This window comes from Aethalodelphis obliquidens, unplaced genomic scaffold, assembly GCF_003676395.1.
Source record: "Aethalodelphis obliquidens isolate GAN/ISIS:26980383/991018 unplaced genomic scaffold, ASM367639v1 scaffold3, whole genome shotgun sequence".
Taxonomy (NCBI): domain Eukaryota; kingdom Metazoa; phylum Chordata; class Mammalia; order Artiodactyla; family Delphinidae; genus Aethalodelphis; species Aethalodelphis obliquidens.
Genome location: NW_020837947.1, coordinates 26,735,999 through 26,757,609, shown reverse-complemented (window position 1 = coordinate 26,757,609; position 21,611 = coordinate 26,735,999). Strand labels below are relative to the sequence as shown.

Genomic DNA, 21,611 nt, shown 5'->3' with positions numbered 1-21,611 from the left:
TTCAGAGTCCTTGGATCCACCACGTATTCTGATTCAATAGGTCTGAGGTAGGGGCAGGTTCTACAGTTTGAAACATTATAGATGTGGTTTAAAAATATTTCCCTAAATTCTTCGAAAATCCTCCCTTTAAAAGATGCAGGCTAATCCCCCCAACTTGAGTGTGAGCTGAAGCTAGTGACTTGATTCTAACGAATAGTATGACAGAAATCGTGATTTCTGTGACTTCCCTGGTGGCACAGCGGTTGGGAATCTGCCTGCCAGTGCAGGGGACATGGGTTCAGTCCCTGGTCCGGGAGGATCCCACATGCCGCGGAGCAACTAAGCCCCTGTGCCACAACTACTGAGTCTGAGCTCTAGAGCCCGCGAGCCACAACTACTGAGCCCGTGCACCATAGCTACTGAAGCCCGCGTGCCTAGAGCCCGAGCTCCGCAACAAGAGAAGCCACTGCAATGAGAAGTCCGTGCGCTGCAATGAAGAGTAGCCCCCGCTCACCGCAACTAGAGGAAGCCCGTGGGCAGCAACGAAGACCCAAAGCAGCCAAAAATAAATGAATAAATAAAAAAAGAAAAGAAATCGTGATTTCTGCGTGTGTGACTTCTGAGACTGGGCATAAAAGATACTGTGGGCTCCTCGTGATTCTCTCCCCCAGCTCACTCATTCTGCAGGAAGCCAGCAGAGTGGACAGACTGTGAGGACATCCAACAGCCCTATGGAGAGGTTCATGTGTCACGAAACGAAGGTCACCTGCCGACAGCCCTGTGCATGAGCCATCCTCTAACAACCCAGCTGAGCTGCTCCCAAATTCCTGACCCAAGACTCTGCGTGATATAATAACTGTTTGTTGTTGTTATTAAGCTGCAAAGTTTTGGAATAATTTGTTACACAGCAATAGGATAAATGATAAAATGATTCTGATGCAGGTGCTCTGAATACCACATTTTGTCAAATTATTGGACTCGGCCAATGAAAGGACTCATAAACCACACCTGAATTAATATGCTGTGGCTCTGACCATAGGCTGTAGGATGGATGATTCTTTCTTTATATGTAGGAAAATTATATTCAAGAAAAGTTCCCCAGATTAGCCTTAGAGTAAAATTTTCAAGTGCCCAACAAGGGAAAAAAAGAAAGAAAGAGAAAGCTAAGTCAAAGCAGTGCAGGAGGAAAAGGAAGAGTGAATAAAGACAGCAAGCAACCCACACTCCACCACGAGTCAGTGGATTCCTACCAGGAGCAGCCTCTGGTTCGACAGGTGTCCCCTCTTCAACTGTGGCTTCTTCTACCTTCACCAAAAGTGCCTTGCCCTTTAGTGAGGGCTCATTGGCAACTTTCTGAGGTTCCTTCTCAGGGTCTTTTCTCTCAGGTTCCACTCTGACTTCTCTCTTGATGGGGCGGATGTTGCCGGGCGAGGGGGGCCGGACCTGAGCAGGGGCAGGTTTGACTGGTCCAGGAGGCATGGAGGATGCTGGTCTGGGGGTGCCAGGCAAGTGGGGAAAGGACTTGGATGGGAGCCTGGGCAACAAACAAAGTAAAGAGAAAGGGGCACATGAGAACAGGCTTGCCAGAACCTTCCTTTCCCCATACCTCCACCATGTAATAGTCTTGGAACACCAATACGGAAGAGAAATGAAGATATTTAGCTGTGTGAATGTGTCTTTTATGTGGCAAATGCAGAAGTACTCACTTTAGAGGCTCATTCCAGGTTTCTTTTTTCTTTCCTTTGAGGAAAAATATTACTCTCCAAGTGAAGGCCAAACAGTGTGGAGAGAACAGTTTCTTTTCGGAGGACAGAGGCTCTTAATTCTCCAACATGGAACAACCCTGCCAGCCTCTTACATTTCACTTACCAAAGTCGGGAGGAAGCTGGTGATCTGGCTTTGGGATGAGATGGAGATAGTGCCCTTCGGATGCCGGGTGTGAGGTGGAAGGGTAAGTTTTCTCTCTCCCTTTCTCTTTTATAGCCCTAAGTTCAGAGGAACACAATAATTAGATTTTTCCATGAGCGGGACAATCACATTCACAGTATTCAACAGTGGAGCTGCAATCCATTGAATGGCTTTTGGGAAAATTTCCAACCTTTGCCATGTATATCCATTCCACCCCAACAAAAGGCCTTTATTAGGTTAAAACTGAACGTTATAATTGAATTAACACAATCTGACACTAATAAGAAGGTTCTGGATGTGTGATCTGGACTTACATTGTAAAAAAGCAAAACAAAAACACACTTTTAGAAAGCACCTATACTTTGTATCTAAAACTACACGGAGCAAAATTTCTCATAGTCCGGTTTAGCCCACACAAATGTCAAAATAAAGGTCACTTTCAGCTTATTCCCCCTACCTTTATCTCTTTTAATTCTTAATCAGTTTTTTTTTTAACCCTGGAACACACTATAGCTCAGTTTATTTATTTTTTTAATTTACATGTCTGCTATGTCAGACATTAATTCATTTTTCTCTTTATACGGATGTTATACAAACAAGTCCTTCCTCACTTCGTGTCCTCTTGCCCTTGAAGGAAAAGTCAGGTTCAAGGTGAGGAATTTCAGCTATTTTTAGTCTTCCTCATTAGGGATGAAATGGAAATCTCTGAGGTTGGGCCAAAACATCAGCCCTCCTACGACTGTATACTAGGAGTTCAGCCAGAGAGGTGACACCTTTCCTAGGTAGAAATGGGCAAAAGGAAACCCAGAAGTGTTCTGATAGTCTCAAGTCAACGAAGACAAAAATAAACAAACAAACAAACAAACAATAAAACCCCCCAAACCAAAACACAAACAGAAACAAACAAAAAGACAAGGCACAGGGCAAGGGAGAAAGTACTCATTCCAAGTATCTGAAACACGGCCAACAGTGTTCTGGGATGGGAACAGATGCTGGCTGGAGGGACCTGTGTGGATGCCTGTCAGTCCTTCACTCTGTGGGATCCTTGCAGGAAAGCAGACTGAGGGTGCTAGGGAAGGGGCAGAACAACACCTAGCCTCAGGGCCAATAAGCTGGCATGTACCTTCTTTTCTTTCCTTTTCTGCCTGGCTCAAACATCACGCCCCTTCTTTCTTCCCTCCCCTTTTGTTCCCTTCAGCATCTCTTCTAATTGCTTCTATTTTTCTTAGTAGCATCCTAGTTGATGGACTGGGCTATAGGTGGGGGAAAAACATCTCAGTGTCAAATAATACTCAATGTCTCCCCAGAATTTCTAAATAAAACAAATGAAGGATGAGGCAGGAGAGAGCTTCACAGGGTGCCACCTCTATATCACTTGCAGCTGCATGACCACCCTTTGTCCCCGTCTCTGGTAGTAGAAGGCAGGAGGCAGGTTATTGGAGAACAGCTGCAGTGCTTGGGTAGCAGAAGCAGCAGCCACCATATGGAACCCTCTTGATAGGTGTACAGGATGGCAATTATGCCTCTGGCAGATCAAGTCCCCAGAGTGGAAGGTACAGGCCTCTTCCCGAGGGAGGTTGGGGTTAAGCCCTTGAGTTGCTTTTCTTTCTTTTTCTCAAAACATTTTAATTTGGCTAAAGTCAGATCAAGGAGAGACCTGAATGGGAAAATAAGTCAGGAAAGGTAATTTGTCGTGTGGAGGATTTGGGGACTAATGTCATCATCTACGCCTTGATAAGACAGGCATCTGGGAATAAATCTACATTAAAGTGTATAATCCTCAGAGTCTTCTTTTTGTTAAAGTGCCACTGAACCAATTCTTTCTCTCTTAAAACTGACCTCCCTTTAATCACCTTTAGGGAGTAGGGGGAACAGGGAGAAGCAGTTTGGAAAAATGCTCAGTATTTGACATAACACCCTCCCAGGCAGGTAGATAGATGCTTTTACCCTCTTAGTTCTTTTAAATATCTTTCCACTGGTCTTGGACCCAATCACCTATTTGAGTTCCACACATGTAAAGATGTTCCTGATTCTCATCCTGATCTGAGTTAACAGCCAATGGTCTGTACAATAATCTTTCCTGTTAACACGTTCCACAAGGCTAAGGTGGAACACACACAGCAAACCCATGTCAGTGGTCTAGGCAACTTACCAGCAGGACAAAGACTTTAGTTTTACAACTAAAGTTAGGTTTAGAATACAAATAACCCACAAGAGAGACAATATAAACAGATATTCAAAGGCAGCACTGTACAAGAGAACAGTGATGATAGAAATGTTCTGCACCTACACTGTCCAAAATGGTAGCCACTAGCCACATTTGGCTATTTGAATTTAGACCTAAATTAATTAAAATTAAATGTTAAGTTTAGTCTCACAAAACATATTTCAAGTACTCAATAGCAGGCAGTTGAATTTAGATCTAAATTAATTAAAATTTAATAAAATTGAAAAGGAAATTAAGAAAACAATCCCATTTACAACAGCATCAAAAAAAGAATAAAATACTTAGGAATAAACTTAACCAAGGAGGTGGGAGACTTCTACAGAGAAAACTAGAAGGCATTGCTGAAAGAGATTAAAGAAGACACCAATAAATGGGAAGACATCTAAAGTTCACAGAATGGAAGACTTGTTATTGCTAAGATGTCAATACTATCCCAAACAATCTACAGAATCAATGCAATCCCTATCAAAAGCCAACATCATTTTTTGCAGAAATAGAAAACTCCATCCTAAACTCATATGGAACCTCAAGGGACCCTGAATAAACAATCTTGAAAAAGAAGAACAAAGTTGGAGGTCTCACAATCCCTGATTTCAGAACATATTACAAATCTATGGTAATCAAAACAGTATGGTACTGGCATAAAGACAGACATATAGACCAATGAAACAGAGTACAGCATCCAGTAATAAACCCTTGTGTATATGGTCAAAGGATCCTTGACAAGAGTGCCAACACCATTCAATGGGGAAAAGATAGTCTTTTCAACAAATGGTGCTGGGAAACTGGATATCCACATGCAAAAGAATGTAGTTGGACCCTTACCTTACACCATATACAAAAATGAACTCAAAATGTTTGAAGACCTAAATGTAAGACTTCAAATTATAAAATTCCCAGAAGAAAATGGGAAGCATCATGATACTGGATTTGGTAATAATTTCTTGGATATGACACCAAAAGCACACGCAATGAAAGCAAAAATAAACAAATGGGACTTCAAACTTAAAAACTCCTATGCATCAAAGGATATAATCAACAGAGTAAGAAGGCGACCTACAGAATGAGAGAAAATATTTGCAAATCATATATCTGATAAGGGATTAATATCCATAATGTATAAATAACTCCAACAACAAAAATTAAAAATAAGATTAAAAAAACGGGCAAAGGACTTGATATTTCTCCAAAGATGATATACAAATGGCCAACAAACTTATAAGATGCTCAACATCATTGATGATTAGAGAAATGCAAATCAAAACCATAATGAGGTATTATCTCACGCCTATCAGGCTACTATTTAAAAAACAAACAAAAAAAACAAAACGAAAAAACAAGTATTGGTGAGGATGTGAAAACACTGGAAGACCTTGTACCCTGTTGGTTGGAATGTAAGTAAAATGGTATTGTCACTTTGGAAAACAGTATAGCAGTTATTCAAAAAATTAAAAATAAAATTACCATAAGATCCAACAATTGGGTATATATCCAAAAGAACTGAAGGCAGGATCTTGAAGAGATATCTGCACACCCATGTTTGTAGCAGTGCTATTCACAATAGCCAAAAGGAAGAAGCAACTCAAATGTCCATCGACAGATGAACAGATTAACAAAATGTGGTGCATCTATACATGTATACAGGTGTGTGTATATATACACATACAGAAATATATATGTATAGACACACACACAACGGAGTGTTACTAGCCTTAAAAAGAACAGAAATCCTGTCACATGCTACAACGTGGAAGGACAGACCTTAAGGACATTATGCTAAGTGAAATAAGCCAGTCACAAAAAGACAAATACTGGGCTTCCCTGGTGGCGCAGTGGTTGAGAGTCTGCCTGCCGATGCAGGGGAAATGGGTTCGTGCCCCGGTCCAGGAAGATCCCACATGCCGCGGAGCGGCTGGGCCCGTGAGCCATGGCCTCTGAGCCTGCGCGTCCGGAGCCTGTGCTCCGCAACGGGAGAGGCCACAACAGTGAGAGCCCTGCGTACTGCAAAAAAAAAAAAAAAAAAAAAAAAGACAAATACTGTATGATTTCATTTGTATGAGGTATCTAATGTAGTCAAATTCATAGGAACAGAAAGTAAAATGGTGGTTGCCAGGAGCTGGGGGAGGAGGATGGAAGGTTGTTGTTTAGTGGGTATAGTTTCAGTTTTGCAAGATTTAAAAAGTTCTAGAGATTGGTTGCAAGACAATGTGAATACACTTAATACTACTGAACTGCACATTTAAAAACAGTTAAGATGGTATATTTTGTTGTATGTTTCTTGTCACAATTAAAAATTGCTTAAAAGAAAATTAAATTTCAAATTTGATCCGTCAGTCTCATTTGCCACATTTTCAAGTGCTCAGCTGAATTCCACAGTGCAGCTCTGGAGTATAAATGATTTGTGAGTCGTTTTCTGGCAGTAGGTATTTGCCTAAATATTTAATTGCAAAGAAGTGAAAAGGCAGCCAATAGATCAAATCAGAAAGAAGGCACTAAAAAGACAAAAACAAAACCGGTGAGAAAATATAGGTTTTGGATCGTATGATGACAAATCCCTCTCATTTAATCTGTTGGCCAAGGATCAGCTCTCACCCTTCCCTCCTGGAGTGTTCATTTTTGTTTTTATCCGTAACAAGGTATCTTTTTCTTTGGTACACGCTTTTCTCTACCCAATAAGTATCCAACATTTGGGGCCAAAACTGTTCTGCTTAACTATTGCTACTTGTCCACAGTTAGGATCTCTGAGGCACCAAAGTGCTAATGATGGAAGACTTCCCAGACATCAAAGGTAGTTTCACTTCTGGCTTGAAGGGCTGGAGGTCTGATTCAATCATGAATTAAACCTTGACTCCTGAAAGCCTGAAGCGCTTGAAAGAAAACTGCCTGTAGGCAAAGCCACCAAGCTGTCACAACCCTTGAATTATCCTCAAAGGTCTAAGCAAAATCCTTTCAGGTGTTCATCAGCTTTATAAATCTGAATTGCTCCGAGAAGCTAGGATTGAAAAAAATTGTTCCAGCCTCTCATGGGTCATGCTATTGCCATGAGAGAGGGGCAATGAGATCTTCTGGTGGACTGGGAAGTCCTTTAAGACTAAAGTACAACGTCCGAAGACCACAGAGCAATGTCTATACATTTCAGCGGCTACCAAATAACACACAGTTTAAATAAAACAAAGAAGAAGAAAGATTCTTGGAGACATACAAGTGACCTCATTGCAGTTATAGCATCGTGAAAATTAATGTTAGTTCAGCCACCTTGTCAGAAACAACAGGTACAAATTATATTCTTCACTTGCAAAACGTGAGTCTGTAACACAGCCCAACAGCCTTTCAAGAATTACTTAGTGAATAACTAGTGTTTTCTATTCTTTGTCACTATATTTTAAGACCTGGGCCTTGACACGGATTAGCTAAACAGACAAAAATTCCTTATCTTGCTTTTTAGTGAACCACATTTAGAGTTCAGCCAGCTTCTGGACAGGGTTGGAATAAAATGCAAAGGCAGCAGTCCAGGCCCACTTCCCCTTCAAAGGTTTTCTTACTTTCAAAAATAAAGTATGTTGGCATTGCACTTATTCGTGTGGAGGCACCCATATGGCAGTTCAGCCACTTAGACATGCTTGAACAAAGAACAATTTTCATCTTCAAATTCAGATTTTCAGGGGGGAGCAGAATCGCCAAGTGGGGAGGAAGTGTGGGGACAGCACCGCTCAGCCAGCCAGATTCAAGACTGGTGGGACGGATGGGAGGGCGGATGTCACCATCGCCTGGCTTACATCCTCACTGCACCTCGAGGCGGTGTCCACTACGCACAGAAACAGTGCAGACTCGCCAGGCTGCTCCCAACAGCTACTCACCGCTGCGCCGTGAACAGTCCTCCTTCGCGCGGAGCCCTCCGGTGGCGTTACAAAGAATTTTGGTCGCTCCATCGGATTTCTAGAGTGTGCGGCTTTGTAGGGCATGATGTTGATGGGGCTGCAAGATGCTGAACGAGGACACATGGGGGTAACTAGGGTGCAGGTGATTGTTTTACACGCAAGAGTGCCAGAGGAGCAGTTGAAGGAAAGCCAAAAGCAGGATCAGGAAAAGTAGCAAAGCGGAGATAGAGAGAAAAGTAGGGAGAAGATGTTATTACCTAAAGGTGTCCAGACCATCATACTCAACTCTCCTCAAGGTCCTATTAATTTACAGTGTGTCCAAAAGGAGCGCATGTCCAAATGAAAAATCTGGAATATAGAAACTATTTGGCTATTTAAATACTTATTAAAGATATAGATGTAAGCCAATAATTACAGAGAGCAATGGTCTTATAGTCCCATAAACAGATGGTTCTGGTAAAATGCGACATTAGTGACAGATAATTTTAAGATAAGGATTGTTTATAATTAGATTTTTCCTAATAGCTTTAAGATGGAACAAACGGTGGAAAGACAGCAAGTAAGCAAGCAGGCAAGCAAGATATACTGCAACTATTTTGGGAGTAAAATTCAACAACCACTGGGGAAAAAAAGCAACTGAAATTTTAAGATGTTAAATGACCAAGTCTTATCAGGTATTAAGACTTGTTACAAGAATAACTAATAATTTCCAGGAAAAAAAATTCCGTAAGTGTTTTATCTACTTAAAGGCAAATCAAATGCACGCTTCTGGGTTTTCCCCAAAAGCCAAGGCATTTCATGGTTCATAACAAGCAGCAGAACGTATGGGGAAATGGGATGTCATCATTTAAAACGGTGAAGGGAACATAAATATGTTAGAATTGCCAAAAATAAAGTTGAATCGCGAACAGCTGTTGCAGTTTTACTCAAGATAGAAATATTTTTTTGAAAACCACGTAGCTTCTGACCATTCACCTTCAAAGGAACATTATCATTAATCAAGTGATTCTGAGTAACAGTGGGTTTAAAGAAATTCACAGAACACTGCGTAGGTATCAAACATGTGGGTACTAATGTCCCAAGGTTCATTTTCAGATCTCATCCGGAAATCTTGTTTTCCAGCAAAAAATAAGACAATTAAACATGACTACTGAGGGGAATGCTATGTATTCGGACCATGTTATAAAATGACTTTACCCGACCCTAGCCATTGTAGTAGCAACCCTTTAAAGAGACTGTTAGGTCAACTGAATATAACAGTATTAATAAATTAAAAACTCAAAAGTTAACAGGACAAATTCAAGGTAATCTCAATTTCAGAATTATAGTTAAAAATATTTAAGTGCTTTTTTGGTTTAGTCTACAGACAGAAAGTCCATCAGATTGCATCTGTATTCCTGTGTTCTCTTTCATTAAATGCCTTGCAGTATCTTCTGGTTATCACTGCATGGTCAAGGTGGTGAATCGACTAGAAACTGCACTCTCTTCTCCCATCATCTGAAAACAGAACCCTTGTTTCTTGGATAAGCTGAAACACCTTGCATTCCCTCAGTTCTCCTTAAAAGGTATATGTCTTACTTCCAAACTGACATAAAGCTTTGCCTCAGACCTTAATCGTGAAGGAAGTTTCCTTTGTGTTGTGAAGAAGGAGACCCTCTCCTCATTTGGCTTATCGTGATCACAGGGAAAACTGTTGGAAAACAACCTTTTCTCAAGTGCCACAACAAAGCAGTTGCCCTTCCCAGACAAAGAAAGAGCTCATTAATGCAAACCTCTTCCAAGCCAATCAAATGCCTTTAAAGAAGAACATCCTGGCACAAGGCACTTCTGTGGGATTAATGACCAAGAGAGGCACACACAGCCCAGGGCACAGCCAGAGGCCATTAACTGCTCAAGGATCAAGAAACCCTAGATGACAGCCCTGCTCTGAGGCCATGCGTCTGACACTGAAAAAGGAATGAAGCACAGAAATATGATTTCTTTTCCCTCTAGTGGAAAGTAATAATTTCAGGGGTATCTGTGGAGCACTTCCTTGGAGCATTTCCTGAGACCACCGTGGACATAACCAATCTCATCATGCCTCTGGTTCATTCTTTATTATAGTGCTGAGTCAATGCGAAGGAAAGGGAAAAAAATATCCTTAAACCTACCTAATGTAGTCCATACAAAAATCCTCAAATTTAATTCTTCAAGAAACATCGTCTGGCTAATTCTAAGGATACTACATTTCATGGAATTCATCGCTGTTCTTAACAGCAACTACTGAAAACCCTGAAACCTTTAAATCAATTATTCTAATAATCTTGCCCTTCTGAAGAAATAGGAAGAGCAATATGAGATTGTTTTCTTTTCCCTCCTAGAGTGCCCTCCATAACCCAAAGTAGTTTTATTAAACATTTCTTTTATGGAAATGTCTTTGAGAAATCCTTCCACAATATCTGTATTTCTTTCTACTATTGGTAGCGAGCGTGCATTAATTTAACGTATTCAGGATTTTCTATGTGAAATAATGGCTGCAGAGAAAAGATAATGCAGTTCAAGTGGTTGGAGTGCAGCAGAGAGAATAATTACATAGTAGAATAATAACAACATTTATTGAGTGCCTACTATGTGCAGGTACTATTCGAAACATTTTACATGTGTTAACTCATTTAACAGTTAAATGAGTTAACATGTGTTAACTCATTCATGTATCATGAATGTATTTTTAAAAATGGGCAAGAAAAAAATCAACCCAAAGCAGTGGTCACAATGAAACATATGAGACTCTGATTTCCAATTTTCAACTGCTCTTATTACTTGTTCTGGGAATTTGCAATCACCAAACACCCTAGGAGTAAGGATGGCTGTTTTGATTTGCTACTGTAACCCTGGCTCTGGATGTAGGTCACCCTCTCGCCAATGGCAACTGGATATGAGGTGAACTCAAGGGACGACACTAAAATGGGAAGACAAGAAAAAATAATCAAGGAGACCAGATGGAAAAATAAAAGTGATGGGAAAAATGTTTTTGAGGAGATAAGTGTAAGAGACGTTTACATGAATAATTTCAAATGGAAATTTCTAAACACAACAGTTTTGGTTCATTAAATATAAGCTGTTATCAATGCAATAATAGGTAACAATGATCTAAGGAATGTATTAATAAAACAGGCAACTCAAGTAAAGGCTATGTATGCATTGCTTCACACTAAAATACATTACAAAAATGTATCAATTTGTGAAGAGGAGAATGGAAAAGTTGCAAAGTAAAGAAGAGCCAGTTAGCAGATTAAAAAGCACCTTGGTTGAGTGCCAAGGAAGGTGGGAAGCTGGGCAAGTCGAATGGGTGGAAAATGAGGAAATGGTGTTGGAAGAGACTAGAGGAAGAGTGAAAGAATTGACAAAAGTTAGTGATGACAGAAATAGCAAAGAAAGACAATTTTTTAGCTGTGAGGCAGTCCTTTAGTATGAAACAACATACAATGTGGAGGTTCAGAAGCATGAGAACCATAAACTATTTAGATCCGATGAATTAGGACTGAAAAGCAGTTTTAAAGGTTTTTCAATTAGCTGGACATAAAGAACAGCTTTCATGACTTATATGAAAGTATGACAAAATGGACATAAAAATAAAGTATCTTGAAATAAACTGTAGTTTTTTCCTTCAGAAAATTCTCAGATGCAATGTGACAGCTGACAGGAGAGTTACTTTATAGAAAACACAGATCACTGTGGTCCAGCTAGTTGAACGCACAATGGTACAGAGAGCATCACGAGGGTGCCGAGGATAGAAGCACGTTTAAGACCTAGTCCACCAATTTTCTAAGCGCCTCTGGTATAACTCACTTATTGTCAATCTCTTGTTTTCCACAGGCAGGTGGTGGGAATGCCTGCACTTGCTTTCTTGACTGCCGCCCAGGGGTACTATGAGAATGAGGGTTGATACTAGCTCATTGGACACCACAGATGAAAGATATCATAAAACAACCAAGAATTATTATTTAAAAAGAGGGCTAGTGAACATGAAGTGGCTTGCGGAGGCAAAGCCTTTTCAAAGGGAGCTTTATGAAGAGGCTATGCAATTTCTCATGTGCCAAACATGAGGGCTGGTTACATAGATACACCAATTGTGCCCAAAGATATTTGGGAAAGTCAAAATCGACTCACCATGAGAGGGACACTGCCAAAAGCCTAATAGGTATCTTTCTTTCCAGCTAGATGCAGACTCTATACTAGCTTCTCATTAAACTAATTGGCTCATTCAGGGGTGTTTTATATTTCAAAAAAGTAGAGGAGTTATAACTAATTATAATAACTAGTACTTGGCACATTTTACATATTTTCAAAGTATGTAACAAATAAGAACACTGTAATTAGCCTTCTCCACAGCTCTTTATAGAGTTTTGAAAGGGTACTATTCCTCAATTACAGATAAAAGACTAGCCCAGGGAGGATAAGTGACTAGTCCACAGCTACATTATGAAACGCTATGCTTAAATCGGCTTGTGCTTTGAGTTTATCCCCAGGCCCACAAATTAGTATTAGATATTAAATTATTTCTACCTTTGATCATCTGCTCAGATGCAGGGGCAGAAAGAAAGGTGGGTAAGGGATAGGATTTTCTGGTAACACTATGAACAGACAGAAGCCTCTGAAGCCATCTGATCACAGGGAGGGGCATCCTTTACCTGCCCGGCATCTGGTGTCCAGATAAGATGCTAAGACGGATGCTCAGAGGAAACGATACCAGGGGCATGAAACCAACACCAACAGACACATTTCCAACGCCATTCCACCAGGAGGAGGAGAAGCACGCGATGGGAAAAATTGAGATGGGATTAGATGAAAATGGGTGGCTTAGAGACGCTTCTAAAGGAGGACTTTACCTCACGGAGAAAGTTGCACCTTGACAGTTTTACCTGTATCTCCAGACAAGGCAGCTGTGCTTTTACTTCTGGCCAGGAACGAATGTGTGGGCGTCAGCAATCTGTTAACCACGCTGCTCTCCCATGGGCTGAGCTGCAGGCGGCGAGCTAAACGTCACCACATAAGTGAGATGTTAGAAGCATTCTTTCCAGGGGCGAGGGGGTGCAAGGCATCACCCCTATCGCTCCCACACGCCGGGCCTTCGCGAGAGACCTCGACAGAGACCAGGCTGTCCGGGGAGGAAGCTGGTGGAGAGTCAGGGCAGGAGGGACTCTGCTCAAAGGAGCAGCTATTCCATAAGGTGCCTCTCTTCAAGAGGTTAAGTTTGTGGCAGGTTCTGTATTAGTTTTATGGACACAGATTTTGCTAACCACCCTCCTATGGATCCAACAGGTAACAATACAGAAGAACCATTTCCAGCAGGTTTGGCATGTATCTCTGAGTCTGTTGAACCCATCTGCCTCATCAGGATGGGCGGTGAGCAGACAGCACACACCTCAGCCAAAAGGTGTCCTAAGTACCCTGAATGTCAACTTCAACAAAGTCGAAGCGTCATGCAAGACTGGAAATATGTGGATAGAGAAAAGGTCTCCATTAAATTTTGCTACATCTCCATGAATTGCTACTTGGGCAACTGGAGGAAATCAGATATAATAAAGTGAAAGAGGACTCATGCAACGTTCTATGTAAGTTTTTCTTTTGACTTTCCCATTTAGCAAGCAAGTTCTTTCAGGTCCCTGGTTTGGCAAAAGCATAAAAATTCTGATGGAGGATAAGGGTAAAGCTGAAGATAAAATTACGATAGAAAAGCCAAAATTCAATATAATCATAATGTCAGAAATTACTAGTGGGTGTGTGAAGAGTCAAGAAAATCAATTTAAAATGATGCAATGAAGTGGAGTCCCAAATTGTACTGGGGCTTCGCAAGACCACCGTTAGGAAATGCATGCTAATTATAAATTAATTACTTTGCTTATACTGTTAGCTTCCAGCGATGGTCCATGAAAATATAGAAGCTACTTTCCAAAGATATCAGGAAAAAAGCTTGCAAAATCCTACAAATATCACTAAAATAAAGTGATCATATACACTTGACCCTTGAACAATACAGGTTTGAACTGCGCACGTCCACTTATACATGGATTTTTCCACATTTTATATTTCCCAGTAAATATACAGTTGGCCCTCGGTGTCCATGGATGCAGAACCGGCAGATGCGGAGGGCTCACTATGGAACTTCAGCATCTGAGGACTTGGGTATCTGCGGCAGCTCCTGGAACCAACCCTCTGTGGATACTGAGGGAGGACTGTATCTCTGTTTTAGAATACACTTCCAAGTCGCTTATAAAAGTCTTTCAAACTGTCTAAACCTGACAAGGCCACTTCTGTTCTGCACCATAAACAGCAGGTGCAAGTCCTCTGGTCTCTGGAGCAACTGTCCTTATAATAAATTTTTATATATGTTATATTTTAAAGAAATGACTTCTGAATTCTAGGAAATTAGTTTTAGTTAATAGAAGCCATCCGATGTTAAAGGCTGTTGTAGAAAATATCCGCTCCTATTTGAAAGGAAGTACCAACCTCCAATAAGTACGTTAATTATTGGACTTTATTTCAAAAGAGTAGCTATTTTGATCAAGGTGCTGGTGAATTTAAGAACTAGTGAATTCTTTATTAGAATTTCTGTTTATTGGGAGTCTTCATGGTTAAAATCAATCTGCTGACAAATAAAAAGATCTGTTATAAAAACTATTGTAATAGTTACACAGTTAGTAGAATGCACAGTAGGATAAGTGCTATTATAAACTGTAGTATGGCAGTGTGTGTGTGTATGTGTAACAACAGCAGAATATAGTCTAACCTAAAATTAGAATACATTCAGAGAATTAAATCAGTGGGAAAAGTGATTAGGATTAAATTAAAATCTTCACTAGAATTGTATTTTCAGTAGATGATGAAGGGAAGAAGAGGTGAATGTTTCCTTTTCTTAGATAAACTCTGGAGGATAACTGGCTTAGAACTGTAGAGATGGTTTATCAATGAAAAGCCGTGTCTTTTTTTCCCCTTGATTGAGAAGCTCAATTACTTTATTTCTGTTGGTCTTTAAGGCATCAACCAAAGAATCTGCCTCAAATGAAGATCATTAAACACTCTCTTTGACTGGTGTTTAAAGCAAATCCAAAGGGATTTGTTTTATAGCTTCGAAACTGTGAATGAAAGATTTTGCGAGGAGAAACGTTTGCACTTCTATCACATTCATAACTATGCTCTGAACAAGAGAGAAACAGATCTCTTCCATAACTTTTTAGTAAAGGTTAGTACAGGAGAGTTACTTTATTGTTTTTTTTTTTAACCTAGAGAGGCCTAATCGTGAGATGATAAGCTCCCGAAGGAAAGGTATTAATTCTCATGAAACAACTATAGTATTGATCCTACTTAAGCACTTAAAATGAGATATTGACAATTCCCATAAAAGACCATCTGGTCCAAGGACACAATCAAACATTAGAGATATCTGTGCTGCCCTGTTCCTTCACAAGCAGGAAGTCACTATTCAGTCCCAGATGACGGGTGCCATGCAGAAATCAGGCAAGTGTTGCCACATCCTGACCTAAATGTCATATGAAATCTTACATTTTTAAATATGATGGCAATTAATTAGACCTAAAACAGGAACCAAAAACCCCTGCTCCGGTCAAACAGAACACGGGGGCAGGATTCAGCTTTAGGTCCTCCACCATGTCCTCTAATCTAGATTCTGGGGAAAAAAATGTATGAACTAATTTTCAGCAAAGAGTAGCCAATTTCCTTCTTACTTTTTTCAAACGCCCTTCCTTGAGAAAAAAGCTGGTTAAGCAGGAAGCTTAAGATAATATGCAATACACATTTTTAATGCAAAAATTTCCAGGGGCAATATTCTCTCTGTTGCAGCGATTACAGAAATCTTTGGTAATCAGGGGTTTCCTTTAACTCGGGCATTTTATCAGTTTATGTGACACTATATTCAGGTGTGATGATCAAAATATTTAAAACCTGGTGGGGCAAGGCACCAGTAGAGCTTTCCTAGTAGAGCTAGTAGATAACACTCTGTAGGGCCTGGGGAAGCACAGCTCGGGGAAGTGGATATTTACCAACTGGTATGGAAATATTCCAGCATTTTGAATAACCAGCAGAGCGTTCCAGCTGAATGTCAACTTTAATAGTATCAGAGCTTCAGTTTAATATCAGCTTTAAGGCCTGTGCTGTAGGGCTGAGAAAGCTCAGACAATCTAGTAATGGTGTACACTCTCTATGATCAGGCTGTAAAAGCCTCTAATCATTTGATAAGAATGCTCTCTACTTTGATAATAAAGCATAATCGAATTTAAAAAATAGATAGCAGAAATTATACTAACTAAATTACTTAAATCTCTAAATTAGAGAAGTTCAAATGCAGAAGATTTCTATTCTCATTAAAAGACACAGCCCTCTCACTGTGCTAGGGTTCTGCCTAACTTAAAAAAAAAAAAATCGCTTCCTGGACCACACGGGAGCCCCTGGATGAAGCGGATCTTTCTTCCAGGCTGACCTCGTCAGTTAGACCAGAACTGGTTCACAGTTCTTTTGATAAGGGGGGAGGAGACATGGAACCCGTAAATTCAGTGCTCTCCCCCTTATCCTTTTGGTCCAGCTTAGCACTGGGTTTTATAGGCCTGCACCATGATTCAAGGGGCAATTTCCTGGCCCCAGCTATGAACCGCTTATTGAACTACCCCTGGCCCTTAACCTCACCCAAAGGAAGAGTGCATGGAGTCAGGATTGATGTAAGGAAGGACATCCATGAAGGAGAGAACTACAAATGCAGCACAGCAGCAACACGGGTTGGGAGCTGGTGATCTCTGTTCTAGTCCCTCTTCTCCAGCGATTAACTTGTAGGATTTGAAGTCAGGCCCTTCACCTCTTAGGGACTCCATTATCCCAACTGAAGTAGATGAGCCAACCAACAAATTTTTCCCAGTTCTAAGATCCAATTACTTAAGGATATTCAATCAGATATTGTCATGCAGAGTCTACAAAACATCTTATTTCTAGTTGACACAGCACTGTCAATCCACAGAAGTGTGGACAGTACTCTGTTCGGTTTATTGCCCATCTGCCTACCCCCAACCTTGTCCCAGTTTCGGCTACAGGATTGTAGGAGGCAATAAGCCAAGGTTTAACTGAAAACGGCCGTGAGTCCCAGTTACAGTTTGTCTTAGACCCACGTTCACAAAAATATAAAATTCAAGTGCTAAGTGACCAATCCCAAAGAAAAGATGAATACACAACTGTTAAGAACAGCATGCTATATTTTACGTTATTTTAAGAGAATTGGTTTGAAAATAAAGGCTACTTATGAAAGGAACTTCAATTCATAATACTTTTCTCTAACATATAAAAGGCCATTAATTTGACTACATGTCTAATATCAACGATTTAGGCAAACTAGGTTAAAAAAAATGATTTAGGTTAAAAGGCAAGAATAGGCAGTTGATTCATTTACTGCTTTAAGAGATTAATTATAACATCAACGCATTATATTGTACATAACAATGACACCATAACTTTTATACAATACAAAATATACAAATACACATACACACATATAGAACATGCACACATTACATTCTTTTTAAAGACTATAAACACTTCAAAACCAATCAGTTTCTTAATAAAGCACTCAAAGCCACCACAGTTTGTTACTTTCAAAGAGTATGTGTTTTTATATTGCACAATAATTCTTTGGTTTTTTTAATTTAAAATCATTTCAGTTATGTAAAACAAGTAGCTTATCTTAAAAGCTCGATTTTTCATTCTATGATACGTAAATATGTAAAATAAAACTTTCATTTCATAAGTAACTCAACATTCATGTACTGTAAATCCATGGGATGAACAAAACTCAAAATTCAAATAAAATGTTAATTGGAGGACTATGAATATTGAAATTTTTAGGAGGCTTAAATAATGATGTTCTTGAAGTTAGGCCAAATCCCTTTAAATGAATGGACACCAGAAAACCAGTCACGCACATACAAGAAATGCAGTAAGAAAGGTTTGGTTAAAGGAGAAATAAATTAGCAAAATGAAATCTATCAACATGAATCATTTAAAAAGGTCTTTTAGAAAGTTAAAGCCTGGAATTCCCCAAGTACAGATGAAAAGTCAAAGACAATCTGATTGAAGTGAAATAAATGTTCATAACAAAGATTATTTGCATGTTGGTGGATAAGTGGGTGATTTCTGGAGCTGTAAACGCATGTACTAAAAACTTGAGAGAAGCACCGCTTTCATCACTGCTAAATGCAATCATTCAGCCAAGTTCTAAAATGAGAACCGTTCTTGTCGCAAGGAAAATGCTGCTCAGACGTTTATTGCTTTTTTACTCTGAAGTTTTTTTCTTCCTATTTAAGAAACGTAGGGAAAGCAACTTCAGATGCTTACTTTTATCTGTAAACATCCAGAAAAAAAAAAGCATTAAGGAAATAACAGAACACTTTTTTTGTTTTCCTTTTGACTGTACCTCTATCTGGAGAATTTAGTAAAGTTGCAGATGAAGAGGAGAGCCGCTTGCTAATGACGGGATCAACATGTTTCGAAAGATTCATGGTGGAAACTGACCTCCTGTCTGGATCTAAAACAAATGGAGATAATGCTAATTGACAGCCAGCATGCAGGATTGCAATTTCCTAGTTCACTGATGGAAGGAAAAACTAGGATTGGATGCTTTCAGCTCTATGACTAGATCTTTACTATAGCACAGTTTTCTAAGTGGACATTTTAAAGGTAACTTAAAGGCTAGAAATAATACTCATTTTTCTTATAGGAAAATAAAAATATAAAATAACTATTCAGCTCACCAGTTAGTCAGCTAGGGAAATTCAAGCATATTGTTATAATACAACAAATGTAGGAAGACCAAAGGAAAGCCAGCGGAGGACAACGAAAATAATGGAAGGGGACTGTGAAGCACAAAGGGGCCCATAAAAGTGAACGCCTTGGGCTTCCCTGGTGGCGCAGTGGTTGAGAGTCCGCCTGCCGATGCAGGGGACACGGGTTCGTGCCCCGGTCCGGGAAGATCCCACATGCCGCGGAGCGGCTGGGCCCGTGAGCCATGGCCGCTGAGCCTGCACGTCCGGAGCCTGTGCTCCACGACAGGAGAGGCCACAGCAGTGAGAGGCCTGCGTACCGCAAAAAAAAAAAAAAAAAAAAGTGAATGCCTTCATGATTTCCCAAAGTGTGAACAATGGGGTAGTAATAGTGCTGGTAGGCTAGAATGCAAACACTAGAATAAAAAGAACACCAGGTTCTGTGCGTCTGCTGATACCTTTGCTTGTAGAGTCATTTTACCCAGGGCATTGAAGTTCATTATAGAAAAACAGATTAAAAAGGAAGAAAAAGAAACCCTTTAGGTGTGGAAAGAATGGCCCCCAGAGCAGTTCTTTTTTAAAGTACACTAATAACCACTCCTCTGTGCCTATAACACAGAGTTTAGTGTGGTTTACAGATGTAGAATCAGCCCACAAACCTGCCTAACAAAACTGGCAGCAATGCAAAGAAAATCAGAATTCTTTCTCTTTAAGTTTATTAATAATATTCTTATTGCTGTTGGATAATTTTAGGGTAATTCTTAAAGTTCAAGTCAGAAGAGAAATAGTAGCTGTATAAAAGGCAAAAATCAGCTCTGATAGTTTGCTCTCCTTACAGTGGAACTAAGCTATAACCACACTCACTAGCGTAAATCACGTTCCCTGAATAAAACTGTGTATAAGGAAAAGTCTAAACATCTCATCATTATATTTACGTAGGATGCAGGGAGTTTTTCTGGCCTATAATAGCCAAAGTTAAAGAGGTTTTGCCATATTTTATTTTATTTTCTATGGTTAGCTTCTTCTAAAACTGAAAACAAACCAAAATATTCCTCGTGAGAGAGGCCTTCAAACCCCGTTCCCACTGGTCTAACTAACCCTGGCGGTAAAAATGTTAAAATTTCCCCCACAGAATAACCATTTTGGGCCATTATTTATAGTGTGCAGGAGATAAGCAAGTCTTCCACCAACATCAGACATTCCTGTCTTCTACAGGGACTCATCTTTACGGTTGAAGCAATTTAATTAAAATTTTTTTAAATTTATTTAAGTATCCTTGACTTACATGAAGCAATTTAATTATTAAAAGGAAAATAACCAAACATCATTTCTGTGACTCAAATTTACACTTAACTGATGGGCTCTTAGGGCAATCCTAACAAAGAAAAGATTTAGGGTAAAATGTCAAAAGGAACATCTTAATGATAAAATGTGAGGTTCAAGGGCACAAGGAAGGAAAATGAAAGTCACTTCTAGGAGATCTTACAGCAATATCTTTTCTGATATTGCTTTATATGTTAAGCTTCAGTTGGGGGGAGATTGTGTCTACATGCAGGCCTAACATGCATCATTAAAATTATGGAGATATAATATGTATTTATTATATTACTTAACATGTAAGAATTTTTAATCTTTTTCTTTTCCTCTCTGAACAAAACACAGATCCACAAAAGGATTCATGAAGAATCGGTTTAAAACGTATAAAGTTTTACAAAGCAGTGCGAGCTGATGTGGGAGCAGTGAGACAACACACTGATTTAATCTGGATGAAATTCAACTTCTAGGATTTGTTTGTTGTACCTACTACAAGTTAGGCCTTGTGGTGAAGTAAGGGGTACTCAAAGTGATCAAGACCTGGTCACTGCTCTCAAGATCTCAGCACATCATTCTGACCTTTGAGAATTTTGGCAAATTCCCATTATTTTCAAACTACTCTGTTCCAGTATAAGAGCAATTTTCTCTAATTCACAAACCTTATAAAAAAGGATTTTATCCAACAGCTCACAAATACAATGCTGGTTTCTCTTGCTCTGAGTGGCAATAACAAAGGTTATATATTGAACTGAGTGTGGAAGCAAGAAGTAAAGCTAAGTAACTTGAGTTCCCCTCAAAAATGTTTGAAAATCTGTAACAGGTTTACATGTGTAACGTGCACATGTAAAACAGGAAGCCAGGTAAAAGAAAAATAAGTAAGGTTTTAAAGTACATACCATGACAGCTTTTTTGCATGGAACAAATATGCAAAATTTTCCCTAGAATGAAATATCACATGTAAATGATCCTTATGACCACAGATTTGATATGTGCCCCACAGCACATACCACTGGGTCATGAAGAGCCAAGGGAAAAAAACATGCTTTCAAATTTGGTTCACTGCAAAGTTGTGGCAACATGCTTTTAGATCTTTTTAAATGAAGGGGTTATAGAAGACACACTGAATGTTAGGAATGAAAGAGAATAAAGCAAACGAAAATCCATAGTTATTCAGATTAAAACTGAAAGTGGCAGCAGCTGTACTGATGGGGCGGTTGGGTGGATAAAGCCACACTGGATGTACTTTGAGCCCTGGTGATGTATTAGTGAAAACACGTTTTTTTAAGGTTTTATCCAAAAGGATCATTTAAAAAGAAAGTAAACATAGCACATGTAATTACTTTATTTCAATACCTTTAAGTCACCTGAGTCATACTATCAACACTTGAGAAACACTGTGCCACGTCCCAGATCTAGGTCTATGCAACAGGATATTAAGCATGCATTATGACTAAGGTGGTGATGGTTCAGCTATTGATGAACTGGCCCTAGGTCTGAGGTGCTAGCTAC

The 21,611-nt window shown here is 39.6% G+C and overlaps 1 protein-coding gene across 5 annotated transcripts in view; it reads right to left on the bottom strand.

The window, feature by feature from the left end:
• Positions 1 to 21,611, bottom strand: part of MAP7 (microtubule associated protein 7) — a 167,794-nt gene that overhangs the window by 14,035 nt on the left and 132,148 nt on the right. For 2 of the 5 annotated variants that reach the window (XM_027085567.1, XM_027085529.1), the window contains exons 6-10: positions 18,443 to 18,553; positions 12,894 to 13,007; positions 7,972 to 8,099; positions 1,849 to 1,964; positions 1,230 to 1,513 (exon numbers count right to left, since the gene is read on the bottom strand). In XM_027085567.1, the coding sequence (XP_026941368.1) occupies positions 1,230 to 1,513; positions 1,849 to 1,964; positions 7,972 to 8,099; positions 12,894 to 13,007; positions 18,443 to 18,553 (753 nt within the window). The remainder of the gene's footprint in view (positions 1 to 1,229; positions 1,514 to 1,848; positions 1,965 to 7,971; positions 8,100 to 12,893; positions 13,008 to 18,442; positions 18,554 to 21,611) is intronic. The other 3 variants (XM_027085537.1, XM_027085548.1, XM_027085558.1) reach the window with 3 other exon arrangements.